The 19,292-nt window shown below is 46.8% G+C and overlaps 2 protein-coding genes across 2 annotated transcripts; both read left to right on the top strand.

The window, feature by feature from the left end:
* Nucleotides 1–8,945: 8,945 nt before the first annotated feature.
* LOC128731360 (isoleucine--tRNA ligase, cytoplasmic) lies at nt 8,946–12,794 on the top strand. Its single transcript, XM_053824475.1, has 2 exons — nt 8,946–9,085; nt 9,184–12,794. Exons 1-2 carry the CDS (start codon nt 8,946–8,948, stop codon nt 12,698–12,700), a joined length of 3,657 nt encoding a protein of 1,218 aa, XP_053680450.1. The 3' UTR covers nt 12,701–12,794.
* Nucleotides 12,795–15,486: 2,692 nt separating this feature from the next.
* On the top strand, nt 15,487–17,401 carry LOC128721268 (probable maltase). Its single transcript, XM_053815002.1, has 2 exons — nt 15,487–15,662; nt 15,727–17,401. Exons 1-2 carry the CDS (start codon nt 15,506–15,508, stop codon nt 17,328–17,330), a joined length of 1,761 nt encoding a protein of 586 aa, XP_053670977.1. The 5' UTR covers nt 15,487–15,505; the 3' UTR covers nt 17,331–17,401.
* Nucleotides 17,402–19,292: the final 1,891 nt, after the last annotated feature.

The following is a 19,292-nucleotide window of genomic DNA, read 5'->3' as shown; positions in this document are numbered from 1 at the left end:
GTCGCGCAGATCATGGTGCGGGTCGGGTTCGGAACCGCTCGTCGACAGTATTGTACTGTCTCATTGTTTATTCATTATTGTTCAAATAATCAAATATGTTTTGCTCGAAATTGTTTTGTACGGACCAAAGTTATGTCCTTTCAAACTCTACGACGCCAACAAACGGAACAGTGGGAACAGGGAACTGGAGCCGGATTCTGAACCGCTGTCCCGGCACATTGTTGTTGACAATTCGTGCAGGGCAGTGGCTTCTTCACTAGATCACACACATCCTCATTCACGGGAAGAGGATATAAGTGAGAATGCGTGAAAGAGAGATAGAAGAAGGGAGATAGAAAGAGGAGAATGCGAAGAGAAAAGCAAAAAGAAAAACTGAATATACGTCTAACCGTTGTGGAAAATTGACTTCGAAAGTCGAACCGGTGGCTGGAGGGTAGTGACCGGATTGCAGAATTGTAAACCGACACCGGAAACGACATTCGGGGGGAAAAAGAGTAAAATGAAATTCCTTCAAATTCCAGCCAGATGTTTACCGGTGGAGCAAATCCAAAATGTGCTCTACGGGTGGACGGGTGGAAATGTGGCCCAGCCGGGTAGAGTGTAGTATGATGTGTTTTTTTTTCATACAAAAGCCATTATTTTTAGAGGCCTGTGAAGTTCCAGAAACTTCAACTTTGACGCCGAAGACATGGCTCTCTGATGAAAATGCCAAGCCAATAGTCAAAACGAGCTGCTTCATCGTCGCATACGCACTGGAAAGTCAAACAATTTTTCTGACTGGCGTTGTTAAATTACTTTTCTGCTTGTTGCGTATGCGCGTATGTGTGTGTGTGTGTGTGCTTGTGTGTGGAAGCGGCCACCCCCGGGTAAGGGCAGCTTGACAACAAATTTTCCTAGACATTCCTCCTACATCGTCAAATGTTTAAGTAGCATTTCGTCCTGCGGGTTTGGCTTTGTTGGAGCCATGCTTTTTTTTCTTCACCGACACTAAGAACGAGGCTGCTCCATCGCCAAGGCTATAACATGAAAATACAACGGCCTACTTGAAGCAAGCGAGAGGGAGTTGTTTGTCAAGTACGTGTATTCGATTGCTGTTCACTCGGTCGAGAGGTTGACAAAAGTTCAAAGCACTCTCTTTTCGACAAAATGGTCAATATTTTCCTATTCAACTCGAGTGCGCGGAAGAACGACATGATTTTTAACATGAATTAAAAGCTGAGCTAACTATCATTCGGAAAACAATACGATTTACTCGCTTCAGACTTGTTTAAAGTACGTACTAAAATGGTAACGTTTTTGTTGATACTGCGAACTCATTTGTTTTCGGTGAACAGTAACATATTGAAGTTGCTGTATTGTTGTAATTTTCGATACGAATGTTACTTATATACGTTACATTTTATTCTGGAACTGCAGTTTGTGCAAGTTTAAGTTGTGGTGTTTTTTTTTCATAACGCCACTTTCGACCTCAAGCAATCCCATCCGGGTTATCTTCACGCTCGATTTAAGAGTTCAGTACAAAGAAAAAAAAATCTATCTTTTCCTCCTACATGGGCCGATGTCGGCAGCGTTATGTGCTGGAGTATGGCTTGCCGCGAAGCTTATGGCTACGACTATTCTTCATAGATCATCCATGCGCTTCATTCCCCCTGGTGGTTCTGCCAGTAAAAACGGGTGATGCAGCTCGTTTTTTGTGCCCCATTTTTCACTCATAATTTATGATTACACGTTCAAAATTGTTGTGCATCGTGCGCGAGCATTGCGCGTGGTGTTTATAAACATGTTTGGTCAGTTTTCAGAGCGGCGCAAAATACGGAAGGAAAACGATTGCATCCCCCAATAAAGGAGAGCTTTTCCAAGCTAGAAATGATACTGCCCAGTTGTAGGAGAAGCACTGGGAATTCGAAAAAAACTGGATACTGATGCATATCTTAAAAAAAGAATTGCCGAAAGAAAGAAAATGAATAGTGCCTATGCTTTGAAGCACAAAATAAAATTCATCCTACGTGAGAAACAACCGGCGCATATTAACCCTTCTGTACAGCAGCTGTGATCGTGAAATCGTCTCTTCAAGTATAACGTGTGCTTTGGTTGCTTTTTCTTTCCACTTGAATGTTTGCAATATGAAGGATATGTGTGCCCGGGATAAGTTCCGAATCGATTTTGCGCTCGGTATCCTTGCTCTCAGAGCAGTATGAATCCTCACTGACTGTGTAGCAGTCCTGTGAATCGCTTTTACGAAACGACGGAAAGCCAATTTTTCGCAGACGAACATTGAAACCCATCCTCGCTGAGGGCGATCATCTGCTGTATTGATAGCAATTTTGGCTTTCCAGCGATGTACGATGGATTCAAAACGACCAACCCTAGGCAGAACCTTACCAGTGTCCTTATCCTTTCCCAGAAATGCGGCCCAACTCGTCACGAATATGAACGGAAGTTCGTTTGCTCGACCACCGTAGCAAATATCGTCGAGTCGCGGGCACAAATCATTGAAGCGACAAACGAAATTGTAACCCATAGCCTAACTCAAAAAAAAATACTACTGAATGTAAAACTATTCATGTACGGAATGGAACGTCCGATAAGGAGAGTGCTTCCGGCTCATCTTTTCTGTATGTTTTCTTCAATGTCGAGATATTTTTGAAGGCCTTGAAAGCGTTTGACACTGTGCTTGAAGCTTTCCGTTTTTGCTTAAGCTCCTAATCTAGCCACTGGCTCTATTGTGGTCGCATTGTACCTAATTTTGTTAGCTGAAAAGGAAGACAGCATTATTTTTCTTATCTTTTGCTGACAAACCTGCACAGCACCGTAGTACACTGAATACCAGGAAGGAGGTTAAACATCGTATATTGTTCGATTCATACTTTTCATTATTAACGTTTATTTGTAGGGTTGCTGCAATGCTGAAAGGAATTTCATTCATGAAGCAAAGAAATCTTAAATGGGAAAAACAGCTTACTGTTGCACTTCAAAAGTATAACGTTTTTTCTTTTTATTCGCGACACTTATGACACATTGAATCTGCGGATGACTCTAAGTAAGATCCTCACCAAAGAAATTGAGGTTGGGCAAGACTCATTACCGTGTACCTCGTAAACCAACCCTGAACTTTAGTACTGCAGCTGGAAGAAAAACACAAATTGAGTTTTTTAACCTCAGCGTAACAGCTACCAAATTGCTACGAGATGAGTATGAAACACGTATAAAAAAGAAACGAAAACTAATAGGGAAACCACTGAAAAACTGTCCTTTTTCGGTGGCGAACTTGTTATCTTCATAGTGTCTAAGAGCAAGAGGGTCGAAATAACGTTGGCCTTGAGTTCGCAGTAGTTTGGCTGGACCATGTCATTATTATTATTATTATCAGTAGTATTATTATGCCCATTGCTGTTATTACTGTTGCTATTTCCATGCCATCACTGGCACCGGCTTACGATGAATAATTCATATGCGAGGCCGAGCAGGAAAACGTCCCGTCAGGAACGTCCACCGGTGCCGGTGGGCAGCTGGTGACGCCGGGTTGATTAGGAGGGAAATTGTTATCGTTGCGCCGTCCGTCTACTCAGCCGAAGTGTGGCTGCCGATAACAGAAGTAAGGTTGCCAAGTTGGCGGTTGGCCCAGACCAAAAGAATGTACCAGGAGCAGTGGCTAGTTGGCGATGGAAGACGTAAACGAGAAATGCGTGTTCAAATTTTTTTTGTATAAAAACGTTTTCATCAAAAAAGTTTTGCTACAAAATAGTATAACAAAACCGAGGGTTTTCTGCAACTAAAAAATAATTACAATACATGTAGAAAGAAACACTGCTTCGAACAAAAAACAGCCCACTGGTTTGAAATTATTCATAACCGGGAAAAGGGAAAACAAAAGATTGAAAGAAAACGAACAGTATCAAACTCCCAAAATAGTCCTGCAATTCCATATCGCATCATAAAAAAAAAGTTTCAGTATGGACCGATTTTGTGAGATAAGAAAACGAGATATGACACACAAACGCTTGCACAGCCAAGAAGCAGGGAAAAATAACCGCACGTGAAACGACGGCAGAACGGAAAATTGTCTTAATAGATCGCCGCGGAAACGAGAGGCGGAAGAGATGGCGCCCTAAAAGAAAACGCCACCCGCCCCCGCTTTGCACCGTCAAATTAAGCGTTATCTGCAGTAGTTGAGCAAACTTTTGCCCCGATGCTGCAATTCGCGCGCCGTTTCGGTGGCGTCGGACGCATCGTTGCATTATGCATCTCACCCCTTTCCATCTTTTGGAACGCCACCCGTTTCGGGGTTCGCCATCCCGCACCCTCTAAGTATCCATTGTGAGCGAGGTTGAGATCCTTCAGATAAATAGTGGCAATCTTCGGTTAGCATCCACGCGGGAACGGCAGTGCCTCGGTGCTGGAAGCGGATATGCAAATATGTGCGTTTACTTGTTTACCGACGAAACCGGGCGGTATAGGCGGTGTGGGTGGTTCCCATCACCCCACCATTTCCCACCACTAAACCCCTTTCGCCGACAACCCGGCGGCATTTGTTTACAACGACGTGACTCCGATGACAGTTAGCTGGGAAATGCGGAAAAGGAAATGCATAAATTTAGGTTTCCACCGCTTGGCGCGGTCGCCGTTTTTCCGGGTGCGCGGCGTGTGCACGAAAAATTAAACATGCTAAAATACCGCTCACACTGTATCGCGTGGTAACGGGGCGAAAGGAAAGTGCACCCGCACGTCGGTCCTTCGGAAGGTAACGTTCCAAGAAGCATGCACATATTCTAGGATGGGGTGCCTCTGGCAGCAGAATCGGTTCGGTTGGTGTTGCGCCGGATGCACACGGGAATGCTACGGTAAGCGCTTGCCTACTATCGCCGTAATCATCGTTCCGGTGTGCTGGTGTGCTTTCTCGGGTAGATTAAACCAGTCCCGACTATCCTGCTTGCACGAGCTGCACTTGCTAGTGGGTCTGCTCCTTTGTTCTTTTGGTTGGGATCATTGTGTAAACCGTGCGGTAAAAGGTGGCTTTAAATTTCGTGTCACATTTTTGTGCTAAAAATGCTCGTTTACCATCGACGGCGCACATTTCGATAAAATGTCGCCGCAACGTTGCATCGATGAATTGCAGCTGGCTGCAGGATGCTGGGCACGGGTTTTGATTTCGATCGTCTCGACCGAAAAATTCCCATAATCGCGTCCGGTTGGTTGGATTGGCAGCTGGGTATCGCGGAGCATGATTTGCGCGATTCGTGTGCAACCGGAGCCAAGTACGCATTCACATATTTGATTCCCATTTGCATGCAAGGTTTTTTTTTTATTATTTCATGTCCTCGGGACGAATGTTAATTTTTCACTCGAAAGAATTTTGCCAGAATCGCAATGCTGTAGACGAAAGGCGAGGTAAAGCGCGAACAAAAACCGAAAAATCACGCTGAACGAATGAGCTGAAACTCTGGAGCGGGAAATTGGCATCCAATAGGGCAGGAATTGCATTTTGGTGCTATTTCACTGGTTGAATTCGAAAGAAGCGGAAGTAGCCCGAGCGATGTTGAAATACGGTTCGTATAAGCCCTATTCTTTAGAATGCATTCGTCATTACGCGTAATTCATCGAAGGGAAAAATTCCTCACCCGTTTGGGTTCATTCACGTGGAATCGTTAGTGGTGTGGTGCAAAAAAAAACAACTACAAAATGCAGGCAAAGCTGTATTGAACGTTAGAGTAGCTTAATCTGCATTCCTTGAAGGTGATTATTGTTGCACGCTTCTTTGGAATTCCAAAATCAAACATACTTTTATTGCTTTTTCATACCAGCTCGAGTACGCTTTTCGATGCGGTTTCAATCGATCTAAGGGAGACTATTGTACATTTTTTTTCAGGCAGACCGACTTACAGACCGACAGGACCTTGATAACCTATTAACCATATGAATAGTGTACATAAGTTTTACAAGCTTCGCAATGAATTCATTGCAGATTCGTCTAGATAAATGGGCTATAACAGTACATTAATGACAAAGTAGATGATGCTTGTGAATTGATTTATTTTTCCTCATCAACTCTGCTAATGTAATGAATCCAAAATATAATCCACTCAGCATGCGAATCTTCTGTTACTTGCAAAAAGGCCACGGTTTTGTATGAAGGTTCCATCTGAATACAAGATTTTTGCATCAAGTGCTGCAGTACTATAAAATAAGCTCGTTAAACAAACCGCCATAAAGGAAGTAGTTTGTTGGTTTCTTTTACACTGCACAACAGTAGCTTTTATTACATTACATTGTTTTACGATCATGGAATGCTACAAGAACGTGTAAAAAAAATATGATTACTGGCGAACTGTAATTTACGTAGTTTTTTTCTCAAACAAATTGGTTTGATCGTTCAATCTCGTTTCGGTTGGAATAAGTTTTTCCTCGGGGATGGTGATCATATCTGGTTGAAACTAAATTATAAAAAGGTTGTATTCGCACATGTTTGATATTTAAATAATGCTTTTTATTGTAGTTGACAGCAAATTTTCAAAATTAAAAAAACGAAGAAGATTAAATTCAACTAACAAAACTGCGAAAAATTCTACGTATATTACATTTCTATTATAAAAATTACAATAAATTGCAAATCCTCGTTTGTTTCGTACTATTAATATGATTTGACATTATACGTGAAACTGAAATCAATTCAGAAATTTTCTTGTTAACTTCTTTGGTACCAAAACAGCTTTTCAAAACTCTTATGAAACATAATGGAATAAACGTTCGAATATTCCAATCAAACTCGTGACACACGGCACTGCTTCATTACATTTTCCATGCAAATTTCACCACAACATTGTCGGTAATCCCCGTGCCTCATAAATCCTCATTTATTGGTAATAGTTCCCACTGACAAAATGTCACCCCAAAATGGTTAGCAGCATCGCGCGTGAACCGGTTTTCTTGAGAAGGAAGCCATAGGTCGGTGTGCTAATTAATCATTTTATGAAAATTGTCGTTAAGTCACAAACAAATAATACGCCCGTGTCGGTCCCGAAACTGAAAGTATACGACTCTATCTCACTCTTTCTCCTTGTTTGGTTAAACGAGACGCAAAGCCTTTTTCAAACACTGCCGTTTCGTATAACATAAGTTAATCGAAACGATAAAGTGGTCCTGGAAATGTTATCCTCCGTTTACCATGCCTCTACCAGCTGTAGAATAAATTAAAACCTTTGTAAGCCATCCGGCATTACCCTTCTGCCGGGTGGGTCCCATGCTTTCTATGTTTTCTATTTGGGTACGCGATTGGTCCCCCTCACAAGGGAGTTACAATAATTTCCACCATAAATGCTCACCCGCTGGAACATCATTCAATGAGGAGCTATTAGCGCTTGTTTGAGCGAGGATTTGTTCCGTATTTCGCTCGCTGCCGTCACGATGCCGTCATCACCTGGCATCGGCTGATTTTCCTCGGAAAATTCCCTCGACTAAATCTTTCTTCACGACATCGCTTCGTTGCCAGCTTGTGGTGAATGGGATGGTGGCGACATTTTCATCGGCTTTCATGAACTGTGGTATGTTTCACCATTTATCGGGTGGTGAACGGAGGTACTTGTGCACTTTAATGGTTTCCGTTTTGCAAGCACGAAATAATCTTCTCGTGAGCTGGTGGTTCAAAACCCACTAAAAATAATCTTTAGCTGATGTAAAGTTGTTTGCCGGTTTATTACGTGTTTGAGTACGGGTGTACCGAAAAGGAGTTATAGTAACCGCTTTTGTTGATAGAAAATCAAAATTTCATACTTTTTTAAACTCAAGCATTATTTTTTCAAATTTATTGGGAATCTTAATGCCACGGATACGTTGGCTGTACTAGCTGTTCTGCACAGAAATCAACACGCCAAATATCGAAACTTTCGAGTACGCTAATTGCATGTTAAGGTTTTGAATTTGATCAGGAGTGTCCTGCTTAACTTACAATCAGTTTTTTTAATTCGTTATATGCAGCAAAATAGTTTCCAGTTTGATTAGATTTTTATGTTACGCTTACTAATTACTCCTTGTTTGGTCTTCATCAAAGCATACAAATTTACTCATCTGCAGAATATTTGAAAAATCATGTCTTGAGCATAATTTTGCTCCTAACTACGGCTACCTAACAAGATATTTAACTTCTTAAAGAATTTATAACATATATTGTAGGGAACATTAAGCAAAAAGCTTTTTAAAATGCTTAAAACTTTAGAGCTAAAGCTCCAAAATCAAGGCTGATATTTAAAAGATGTTCAAAAGTTGTGATTTCATTGAATATTATTTGTTTAATAATAATCTTGTGCTACTTTTCGGCTCCTAGAAATTAAGCCTTATTGTAAAAGTACAGTAAATTTTGATATATTTCGGCAGTTGTCGAATGCATTAATGTATTATGGGTCAATACTGCTTTGTTGTCACCCTACGGATGGTGCACTCTTGAACCAGATATCATATACGTGCATGTTGTTCTTTAATAGCTAGTTGTCAAATATTGGCAAGGGATAAGCTTTCAAGTAAATTAAATGTGTGCATGGTATGCTTATGTTTAGTCGCGCTTGTTAGAAATAAATACTGTTAAGATAAAACAAAATACCCAAAACTTACTTCTTACAGGCGAACAGTTTGTATAAAATACATATTTTGTGAGTTTGCGCAATAAAACCGGTGCATGACGTGTAACCAACGCTTAACATTGATACCGGGTGTTCGTCAGACAAATGTCACGCAACTTTGTAGGTTAGCCGACGACGGGAAATTCCACGAGAAAAAGTTACGAGTTAAAAAGCTGACGAAATACGATCAAGGTGTGTTGGCAGACAGTCTGTGTTTTTGCAACCGCAGCAATACACACTGCGATTGTGCGAAATCAACGTTTTTCAAACCATTCCAGTTGGGCTGCACGTTCGCAGATTTCGCGCAGTTGCAAGCAAATCTAGCTGGGAGCAGGTATGAATAACATAACCACGGACGAGATGACGCGGCTGCCGGAAACGATCAACTTTCCGGCAGAGGAGGAGAAGGTTCTTGCCTACTGGCAAACAGAAAAAGTGTTCGAAACCTGCCTGAAACAGTCCAAAGGCAAACCGAGGTACGTTTAGGAGTAAACCAGCAAACAAACATCATTATGGCGCAAATGCCACGGATGTAGCAAATAATCCTATGGTATCGATTTTTTCCACATGTCAGGTACACATTCTACGATGGACCTCCGTTTGCAACTGGTCTCCCGCATTATGGACACATTTTGGCTGGCACGGTGAAGGACATAGTGACTCGTTATGCGCATCAGCAGGGTTACCACGTGGAACGTCGATTCGGATGGGATTGCCATGGGCTCCCGGTGGAGTACGAGATCGACAAAACGCTCAACATCCGCGGTCCGGACGACGTGGCAAAGATGGGCATTAAAGCGTACAACAACGAATGTCGGAAGATCGTTATGCGATATGCGAACGAATGGGAGCAGATAGTGGGCCGAATGGGGCGGTGGATTGACTTCAAGAATGACTACAAAACACTCTACCCTTGGTACATGGAGTCCATCTGGTGGGTGTTTAAACAGCTGTATGCGAAAGGTTTCGTGTACCAAGGCGTGAAAGTAATGCCGTACTCGACGGCGTGCACGACGGCATTGTCGAACTTTGAATCAGGCCAAAACTACAAGGAGGTGACGGATCCGGCCGTTTTCGTTTCGTTCCCGCTCGTTGGTGACAAGGACGGAGCTGCGTTGGTCGGCTGGACAACCACCCCATGGACGTTGCCTTCCAATCTGGCTTGCTGCGTGCACCCAGAACTTGTGTACGCTCGTGTCCAAGAGAAGAAAACGGGCAAGGTATACGTCATGATGGAGTGCCGCATCGAGGCACTGCTTAAGGGCCCAGACAATTACACTATTCTTGATCGTTTCCCTGGCTCCCAGCTGGCCGGAATGCGCTACGAACCGTTGTTCGGATACTTTAAGAAATACGATAGTGTGGCCTTCCGTGTGCTAACGGATACGTATGTAACCGAAGATTCCGGTACAGGAGTGGTCCATCAGGCGCCTTACTTTGGTGAGGACGATTATCGCGTGTGTTTGGCGAACGGAGTGATCAAGCGCGATCAGGAGATTGTTTGTCCTGTTGATTCGAGCGGAAAATTTGTTGAGCCCGTGAGTGATTTCGCCGGCCAGTATGTAAAGGATGCGGATAAGAACATAATTAAGTTGCTGAAGGAGCGTGGCCGACTAGTACTAGCGTCGCAGGTTAAGCACAACTACCCATTCTGCTGGCGGTCGGACACTCCGCTCATCTACAAAGCCGTCCCATCGTGGTTCGTACGTGTGGAGCACATGAACAAACAGCTGTTAAACTGCAGCTCCCAAACCTATTGGGTGCCGGAATACGTGAAAGAGAAGCGGTTCGGTAACTGGCTGCGAGACGCTCGCGATTGGGCCATCAGCCGTAATCGCTACTGGGGCACCCCGATCCCTCTATGGATCTCGCCAGATGGGAAAGAGATCGTATGCATCGGCAGCATCGATGAGCTGGAGCGCTACTCGGGCGTGCGAGTGTCCGATCTGCATCGTGAGAGCATCGATCATATCGAAATACCGTCGGCCGTACCTGGGAATCCACCGTTGCGGCGTGTTCCTGAAGTATTCGATTGCTGGTTCGAGTCCGGATCCATGCCGTTCGCCCAGAGCCATTATCCGTTCGAGAATCCGTCCGAGTTCATGAACAACTTCCCAGCTGATTTCATTGCGGAGGGAATCGATCAGACGCGAGGCTGGTTCTACACGTTGCTTGTCATATCGACCGCGCTGTTCAACAAGGCTCCGTTCAAGAACTTGAACGTTACCGGGCTGGTGCTGGCGGCCGACGGACAAAAAATGTCTAAGCGAAAGAAGAATTATCCCGACCCCATGGAGGTGGTGAACAAGTACGGAGCAGACGCACTGCGTCTCTATCTCATCAACTCACCTGTGGTACGCGCGGAAAACCTGCGTTTTAAGGAGGAAGGTGTTAGGGACATCATCAAGGACGTATTTCTGCCGTGGTTCAATGCGTTCCGCTTCCTGTTCCAAAACGTCGACCGGTTCGAGAAAGAAGAGGGCGTCCGGTACCGGTATGACTCGGTACGGCACGCAGAGAAACGCTCTGCTAACGTGATGGATGTGTGGATCATCTCTTTCAAGGAATCGTTGCTTAAGTTCGTGACGGAGGAGATGAAGGCATACCGTCTGTACACAGTTGTGCCGCGACTGACAAAGTTCATCGATCAGCTTACGAACTGGTATGTTCGTATGAATCGTAAGCGCATAAAGGGCGAGTACGGTGTTGAGGATTGCTACCACGCACTTGATACGCTCTACGACGTGCTACTAGCGATGGTGAAAATGATGGCCCCCTTCACGCCATATCTGACCGAGTTCATGTATCAACGGTTGCGACTGTTATCGAGCGAACCCATGGACGGTAGCGTACATTACCAGATGATGCCGGCATCGAACGGTCGCTACATCAACGTGCCAATTGAGCGGGCGGTCGCACGGATGCAGGCGGTAGTGGAACTGGGTCGTGTAATGCGCGATCGCCGTACGATGCCGATCAAGTATCCGTTGACGGAAGTGATCGTGGTGCATCAGAGCGAGCAATATCTGGCCGACGTACGCTCACTAGAGGCTTTCATTTTAGACGAGTTGAACGTGCGCCGCATCACGCTCAGTTCCGACCGGCAGCGATACGGCGTAACGATGCGAGCCGAAGCTGACCACAAGACGCTCGGAGTGCGATTGAAGAACGATTTCAAGCAGGTGCTGGGTGCTATAAAGCAGCTGTCGGACGGAGATATTGCACGGCAGCTTGCCCAGGGTCACTTTGAGATCGCTGGCCATCGAGTGGAACTGGAGGAGATCCGATTGATCTATCAGTTCACCGGTGGCAATGCGTCGTTCGAGGCGCACAGCGACAACGACGTGCTTGTGCTGCTCGACATGACCCCCAACGAGGAGCTGATGCGCGAGGGCACGGCCCGTGAGATCATTAACCGCATTCAGAAGCTAAAGAAAAAGGCCAAGCTCATCCCGACCGATCCCGTGCTTATTTTTTACACCGTAAGTGGCGGCGACAGCGAAGTGCGCGGCGTAGCCGAAAGCCATCGCAGCTTCATCGTGGGCACGGTCAAGTCTCCGTTTGTACCGTACGGTCCAGAAGCAGCCGCAAAGCCCGTTCTCATCGAGGAAGCACAGGAGCTGAAAGGCACCACGCTGACCATTACGATCTGTTCGCCTGAGGATCGTGAGGTGCCTTCGACGCCGTGGGTGAACCTGCATCTTGACGAGGCCCTTGTTCCTCGCTACCAATCGGTACCACCGTCGCGTAAGGCTTCCTTGCTGCTCGTGGGCTGCCGGACAGGCCAGGCATTGACGTTTGAGCAGCTGAACCGGGAGGTAGAGGCCCTGTTTGGTCTTAAGGATGTACAGTTCAACGTGCTCGTCGGATCTGATGGACGACGACTCACGGTTGAAGGGTTCGATTCAAAGGTACTCCATCAGCAGACCCTATACGTGACGCAGGGTGAATCCCTACCGAAAGAGGGTTGGAAACCCTCGAGTATGCCGTACGTTGCTTTTCGAAACGTACAATGCAACGACGGACGTAAAACCACCTTTTTCGAAGAGAATCCGGTTGGCGTGAAGCGGCCAGTTCCAGCGGCACTATAAATTCGTCATCTCTTTGCTTCGCTTAGCTGCAATTTAATTACCGCGAAAATTTGCCAACACGAAAATAATTGTGTTTTTTGTTTATCGCGCACCTTACCCCCACTTCGTGAATTCTTGATAAAGATGAATTAAAAGTTGAATTTATGTAATAAAGAACTATTGAAATAACACGCTAGCTTTGATGGTGTGAAAATGGGGAATGCCTGTTCGCATTGCTTACGTTGAAGACGAACAAAATCAATGAATATGCAAGGGATGTTAATGTACTGCCTCTGACCTTTTGACGGGATCACATGGTAGAAGTGACAGACATCTAAGGCCTCATGTGGCTGATAAGGAACGAGCTGAGAGTGATTAGATTAATCACCACCCGGTACTAATGAGAATCAATCATCGCGTCATTAGCGCCGCACCGTTATCCTCGTGTGCTTGCGAGAGGTTAGTTAGGGCTGGTTAACTTTATTCCATGCGGGGACACCGATTTGCGTGAATTGCTGATGCAATTGGTGTTGGGTAAATGTGCGGGTGGTAATTTCCATTCTAACCTGTTTCAGGTGCTGCTGATTGGAAATATATGAATGAGTGTAAAGTACTTAGTAACAGTTGCAGCATCATACGCGCTCCAGGAAAATCAGATAAAACGGTTTGGATAGATGACAAGCTTCGGCTAATTGATGATATGAAAATGAAAGGTAAGCAAAGAAATTCAAATAATAAATGTGATCTATTTCAAATCAATTGGTTATAATATAGTAGCATATAAGCGAACAACCGCAATTATATTCAAGCATTAAAACCCATCTAAAACCATTAAAAAAATGCAACAATTTTACGACACAGGCCAATAACATATGACGTAATATGTCCCAGTTGCAATTTGTTTTTTTTTTTATTTTATTGCGACGGACAAGCTGTATGGACATTTGATACGAGGTTCTTTTTATCATAATTCGCAAGAACGCCGTAACAACGGACACTATACATTCGGGTGGGATAAATTCATCGTCCGTCTCCCTTACAAAAAAAAAACCACATAATTTATGTCGGTGAACATGGTCGAGTTTGCTCATTAAGAGCCCTGGTCGCCACCGAATACAAACATCGCCCGGGATGCCGATCGGGTTTCCGACGATGATGATATACATTGGAAATTGGCATGTCTATTGTTCTTTATCCGACCTACTGCCGGGTGATACTTGTAATGACGTTCAGCCTATCCGGTTACAATGCATCGTGTTGATTGGCATGGTGGGATTGTAAAGAAACAACTTTTCCGCATTCGTCGTTATTCCGTGGCCTGCCAGTAATTGATAATTAACGTATGCTATATCTCATAGTTGTAGTAAACAAGTGAATCTTCTGTTTTTTGAAAAGTCGATAAATATATACATTTTAATTAAATATATTTATATAAAGGGCGAGCTTATACAATATGCTTATATTGTACAGCTTTATAGCTTATATTGCATTCCTTATACGTACAATATTTCGTGTACATATATTTGGTCATTTATCAACTCCTTCAAGAAATGTGTTGTAAATGCGTCAAATAAGCTCTTTAACTACTTCTATTTCTGGGCAATACATTGGACAAGGGAATTTATTTCATCAATCACCTGCTTAATGGGATGCACTACTTTGGGCAGGCGTTTGCCACGTGATGTCAAAGCGTCACGTGGCCCGCTTGCAAAAAAAACGCTGCCGTAGGTATAATAAATATGTTTCACACGCCTCACGCATCCGGTTCGCTGGTGATGCCGGTTCATATGGAATGTGGTGTTCAATTTCGCACGCTTCCTGCACGGTCGTTTCCTGTTTTGATCTCCCGCACGGCCACACAGGGTGGGTTGGCATTGGCTCACGATTTCAATGGAGCCATGTTTCGTACGGTGACTAATGGAACGGGAAGTAAAGCCTTCTCCAATGTAGTGAAATGTTGTTAGTTTGATTTAGTTTTCGATGGACACTTTCACTCGCGGTTGAATGCAACATCAGGTACGTGCGGATGGGAAGCTACCGGAGAAAAGATTCAATTGAGTCCTGAGGGTTTCAGCGAGGGGGCTCACACGAGGCTTACGTGTTACATTGTTTACAGGTCAAACGCATCGCCACGGGTGGGCAACAGGCGTGAGATCAATAAAATAAACAAATCGTGCAATTAATCTCTGCCACCATCCGGCTTTGCAAGTATCGTGGAGGCCTCGCGTTGGTAGGAACAGGATGTGGCGGGTATTTTTCAACCCACATCGCGCGCACGGGCGCACGTTGATGAAGTTCGAAAGCCACCAACAATCAATCGATCACGCGGGACAATATATTTGCTCAGTTGGAACCCGCAGAAGGGATGGTGTCGGTTTAGCGTGTTGATGTTTTTGGTTTTAGCGAGACAACACCAACGCAACTATGCAACGGTTTAACACTCCGGAATTTTCACGGACGGTCGCCCATTTCTGACGATGATATTACGCCAATCGTGCCGTAAGTAAAACCACTAGGCTGCACTTGAGACACGGAAAGCAGCACAGTGTTTGTAATACGCTACGATTATATTTTGCATGGATAGATTATACAGCTACTAAGCTACCATGTGTTTCAGTGAGATATTTTGTGAGTACTGCATAAGCAGCAGCAACTGTTTCTACAATTGAGCAAACGTTGTTTTTGGCATGCACGTACGGGCATATTTGCGGTGGGTAATCAACTGCAAGTGCAGTGTGTACCGTAGATTAAAATTGTTAATTATTTGGGGATATCGAGCTACTTAAGGCGCTTCAGAAGCCGTCGGATAGTACAAACCGCTTCAAAATGCGAGCGATACGGATGTTGATATTGTTGCTGACACTGAGTCAGCGCGGTCGGGTAGCATTCGGCAAGTTTGACTGGTGGGAGCGTGGTAACTTCTATCAGATATACCCCCGCTCGTTTAAGGACTCCGATGGTGATGGAATAGGCGATCTTAAAGGTAGGCCACGCGCTAGCTGCTTAGTAGGATATTTTAATGATACCGAACGATGATTCGTCATCAGGCATCACGGAAACAATCGACTATCTGAAGACGATCGGAATCGACGGCGTTTGGTTGTCGCCCATTTTCAAGTCACCGATGAACGACTTCGGGTACGACATCTCCGATTTCTACGCCATCCAGGATGAGTACGGCTCGATGAAGGATTTTGAGCAGCTTGCGCTAAAGTGCCGCACGATCGGACTGAAGCTGATCCTGGACTTTGTGCCGAACCACTCGAGCGACGAGCACGAACACTTCCGACTGTCGGAAGCGGGTGTAGAACCGTACCGGGACTACTACATCTGGCATGATGGTGTGCTCCTTGCCAACGGCACCCGCCAACCGCCCTCGAACTGGATTAGCGTATTCCGTGGTAGCGCCTGGCAGTGGAGCGACAAACGCCAGCAGTATTACCTGCACCAGTTCCAACGGAAGCAACCGGATCTGAACTATCGCAACCCAGCCTTGGTGGAGGAGATGAAGAACGTGATGAGATTTTGGTTGGACAAAGGTATCGCTGGCTTCCGGATTGACGCCCTGCCGTATCTGTACGAGAGCGCGGAAGTGGACGGCCGGTACCGTGACGAGTTGGAGTCCGGCATGGTGCAGGACGACCCGAACAATCCGGCTTTTCTGGTGCACACGGAGACGAAGGATCAACCGGAAACGTACGACATGGTGCATCAATGGCGGGCCGTTGTCGACGAGTATACAGCCCGAGATAACTTTACGCGCATCATCCTGACGGAGGCGTACACGGCCCTGGAAAACACGACCCGGTTCTATGGAACTGCGGCCGCGCCTGGCGCTCAGATTCCTTTCAATTTCCAGCTCATCACGCTGCTGACGGCAAACAGCACGGGTCGGGACTTTGCCGCGGCCGTCCAAAGCTGGCTTGGGGCGATGCCACGTGGGGCCATCGCGAACTGGGTGTTGGGCAACCACGACAACAGCCGTTTAGCGACCCGACTCGGTGTAGCTCGAGCCGACCTGTATAACATCGCCCTACAGACATTGCCGGGCATCGCGGTTACGTACTATGGCGAGGAGATCGCCATGGTGGATCAGTTCATCTCCTGGGCAGACACGATCGATCCGGCCGCTTGCAACGCGGATCCGGCCACCTACACGCTGTACTCGCGCGATCCCGTGCGCACACCGTTCCAATGGAGTAGTGCGGCCAATGCGGGCTTTTCGAATGCCTCCCACACCTGGCTACCGGTGGCCAACGGCTATCGGGAGTTGAACGTGGCCGCGCAGCAACGAGCATCCCGCAGTCACCTGAAGACGTTCGTGCAGCTGACGGGCTACCGGAAACGGCGAATCCTTGCGGAGGGTGATTTCAACATGCGCGTCGTCGGAACGGGGCTGGTGTTGTACAAGCGGACCCTGCCAGGTGTGGGCTATGCGGTGGTCGCCCTTAACTTCGGTTCCCAACCGGCGGCACTGCCTTTGACGGAGGTGTACCCTGGTACGAACGAGCGGTGGTTACGCGTGGTGGCCAGTTCGCAGCAGACAAACCTGAACAGCGGCACCTGGGTCAATCCAAGGTTGTACAAGCTGCCGGCAGATTCGGGCATCGTGCTGGAGCGCGTTACAGGACGCAATGACGTTGTGGCGTGAGGGGGCGTGATCGTTCGATCGAGTTGATGTTTAAGAGGGTAGAATAGAGAACTGTAGTTAGCGGCAATCAAGATGGGCCTGCAGTTTGGCGTTTTTCCTTTTTTCACCGTGCACAGCGCCTGTATTGGGAGTTGCCACGCGAGCAACCTGCATCCGTTTTTCACGGCGCTACGTCGCACGGACCGTGAGCGTCTCACGCGAGAGTGTGAATTTCCCCATCATTCCCGCTGGAAGCGTGAGGGCGAGCTCACTACAGAAATCTCACTCGGCTGTTCGCTTCTCACTGGCGGCATTTCTCACCGATGCTCCACATCATGGCTCTCACCTTCACGCGGCAAGTGAGAGCTGTACCGCTGGTGAGAAAGACCACTCACGCGTGAGCCGCTGGAACGGATGCTGCGTTCATGCGGCCGGTCCATGCGTCTTCTCCGTCTCCGGTCGGTTCGCACTCGGATGCGCTGCTGATTCCGTTCGGTTGCTGATGTCGTGTGTAAACTCAGTGAGAGTTTGACTGCAAAACCGAGTGGTTCGTTGCTGAAAGCGCGTGTACACAAAAAAAAAGCAAGCAAAGCCATCCAATCCTGCGTGTTCGGGGCGTACCGACCGTGAAACGTGCGTGTGTTCGTCTGTGTGTCACCAGCGGAGATGTGTCCGCGTGCGATACGTCAGCTGGACCACCACGAGGTACACACGGGTGCGGTTTCGGGTTCCAGAATCCATCGAAGGCACACCAATGCCGAAACGGTGACGTCTGCTGGCGCAATCAAGCAAGCCATGCCGGAGTGCGATACCGATTGATTGGGCTGCCTGTTCTGGCCGTGTCCTGACAGTTATTTGTACGTACGTCTCGGCGACCTTCGTCGGCGTTACGGCTGTGCTGCCGTGTGCTCGGGATTAAGCCCACGGGCAAGCCAAGATTGATTGTAGTGTTCGTGGTGAAGGTGCGTCTTCCGTCCGAAACGCGGTTCTGGCCCGTGACCTGGCCACCGGGGAACGATTGCAAATTCATTGATTGCAGCGAGTAGGCGAATGGCCAGAAGAGCGTACACGTATCCGGCGTGTTTGTGTGTGCGTACGTGACAGTTGAGTGGGATTTATTGATCGTGCGTGAAATTGCCCACAGTTGGCGAGAGAAAAGGGACAACGAAGCGTTCACTCCGACGCAAGGTCCTCGAAATCCACGCCCCGCCCGATTGTCCCGTCCGACACCTTCGGCTGGCGCGAACGGTTGTCCGCTTTATCGACGCCATTGTTCGCTCCTTTGCCCCGTTAGCTGCCGGTTCCGTGGAACACCCCAAGATGTTATCTGCGCCAAACGGCCGCCGGTCTCGATGCGTTGAGTGATGTTCGATTTTCGGAGCCGCGCGATTTGATTGGATTTTCTCTTTGTTTTTTTTTTTCCTTTTTAGCCGTTCCAAAAATAGAAAGCAAGACGAGCACGACGGTGCGTGTGCCACCCGGCCCCCGGCGTGGGCATGGTGGAGTGATAAATTAATTAATTTCCCCGCCAAATCCGCCCTAGTGGCCTGAGGCGGATTTACGATACCCCGGTTTTCCCTTCGAATCGGGTCGCGCGGTTCGGTGCTTTCGGTTTCTTCGCGCGGTTCGACCTTCCGGCAAGAGTCCACTCCCTGCTGGAGCATCGAGCCGGTTGGCGGAAAAAGTTTTCCCGGGCCTCGTTCTGTTGTTTTTTTTATATTTAGTTTCCTGGCACACCACACCACACAGGGAAAGGGAAACGAACTGTACCAGGCTGATTTCTGGTGAACCAAAAGCCACCTGCCTGTGGGCTGGGCGCCCAATGTGCCGATAGAGTGCCGCAAATCGTGTCGGATCGTGCGTGCGTGCGTGTGTGTGTGCGATATGGAAGAATCTTAATTCGAGCGTGCAGCGTGCAAGTGTCGCGACAGTGTAAGAGCCTCGGCGTCGCATTGTCCTAGAGGGAAAATTCGTCCTTCCACG

The sequence above is a fragment of the Anopheles nili genome, chromosome 2, assembly GCF_943737925.1.
Source record: "Anopheles nili chromosome 2, idAnoNiliSN_F5_01, whole genome shotgun sequence".
Lineage (NCBI taxonomy): Eukaryota > Metazoa > Arthropoda > Insecta > Diptera > Culicidae > Anopheles > Anopheles nili.
The sequence above is the reverse complement of the archived record's forward strand: the minus strand, read 5'-3'. Positions and strand labels throughout refer to the sequence as shown.

Bases quoted from the DNA above. Each gene is read 5' to 3' on its own strand.
- LOC128731360 (XM_053824475.1), top strand. From the start codon at position 8,946: ATGAATAACATAACCACGGACGAGATGACGCGGCTGCCGGAAACGATC. The intron at 9,086-9,183 runs GTACGTTTAGGA...TCCACATGTCAG, and splicing joins CAGTCCAAAGGCAAACCGAG to GTACACATTCTACGATGGAC.
- LOC128721268 (XM_053815002.1), top strand. From the start codon at position 15,506: ATGCGAGCGATACGGATGTTGATATTGTTGCTGACACTGAGTCAGCGC. The intron at 15,663-15,726 runs GTAGGCCACGCG...ATTCGTCATCAG, and splicing joins TGGAATAGGCGATCTTAAAG to GCATCACGGAAACAATCGAC.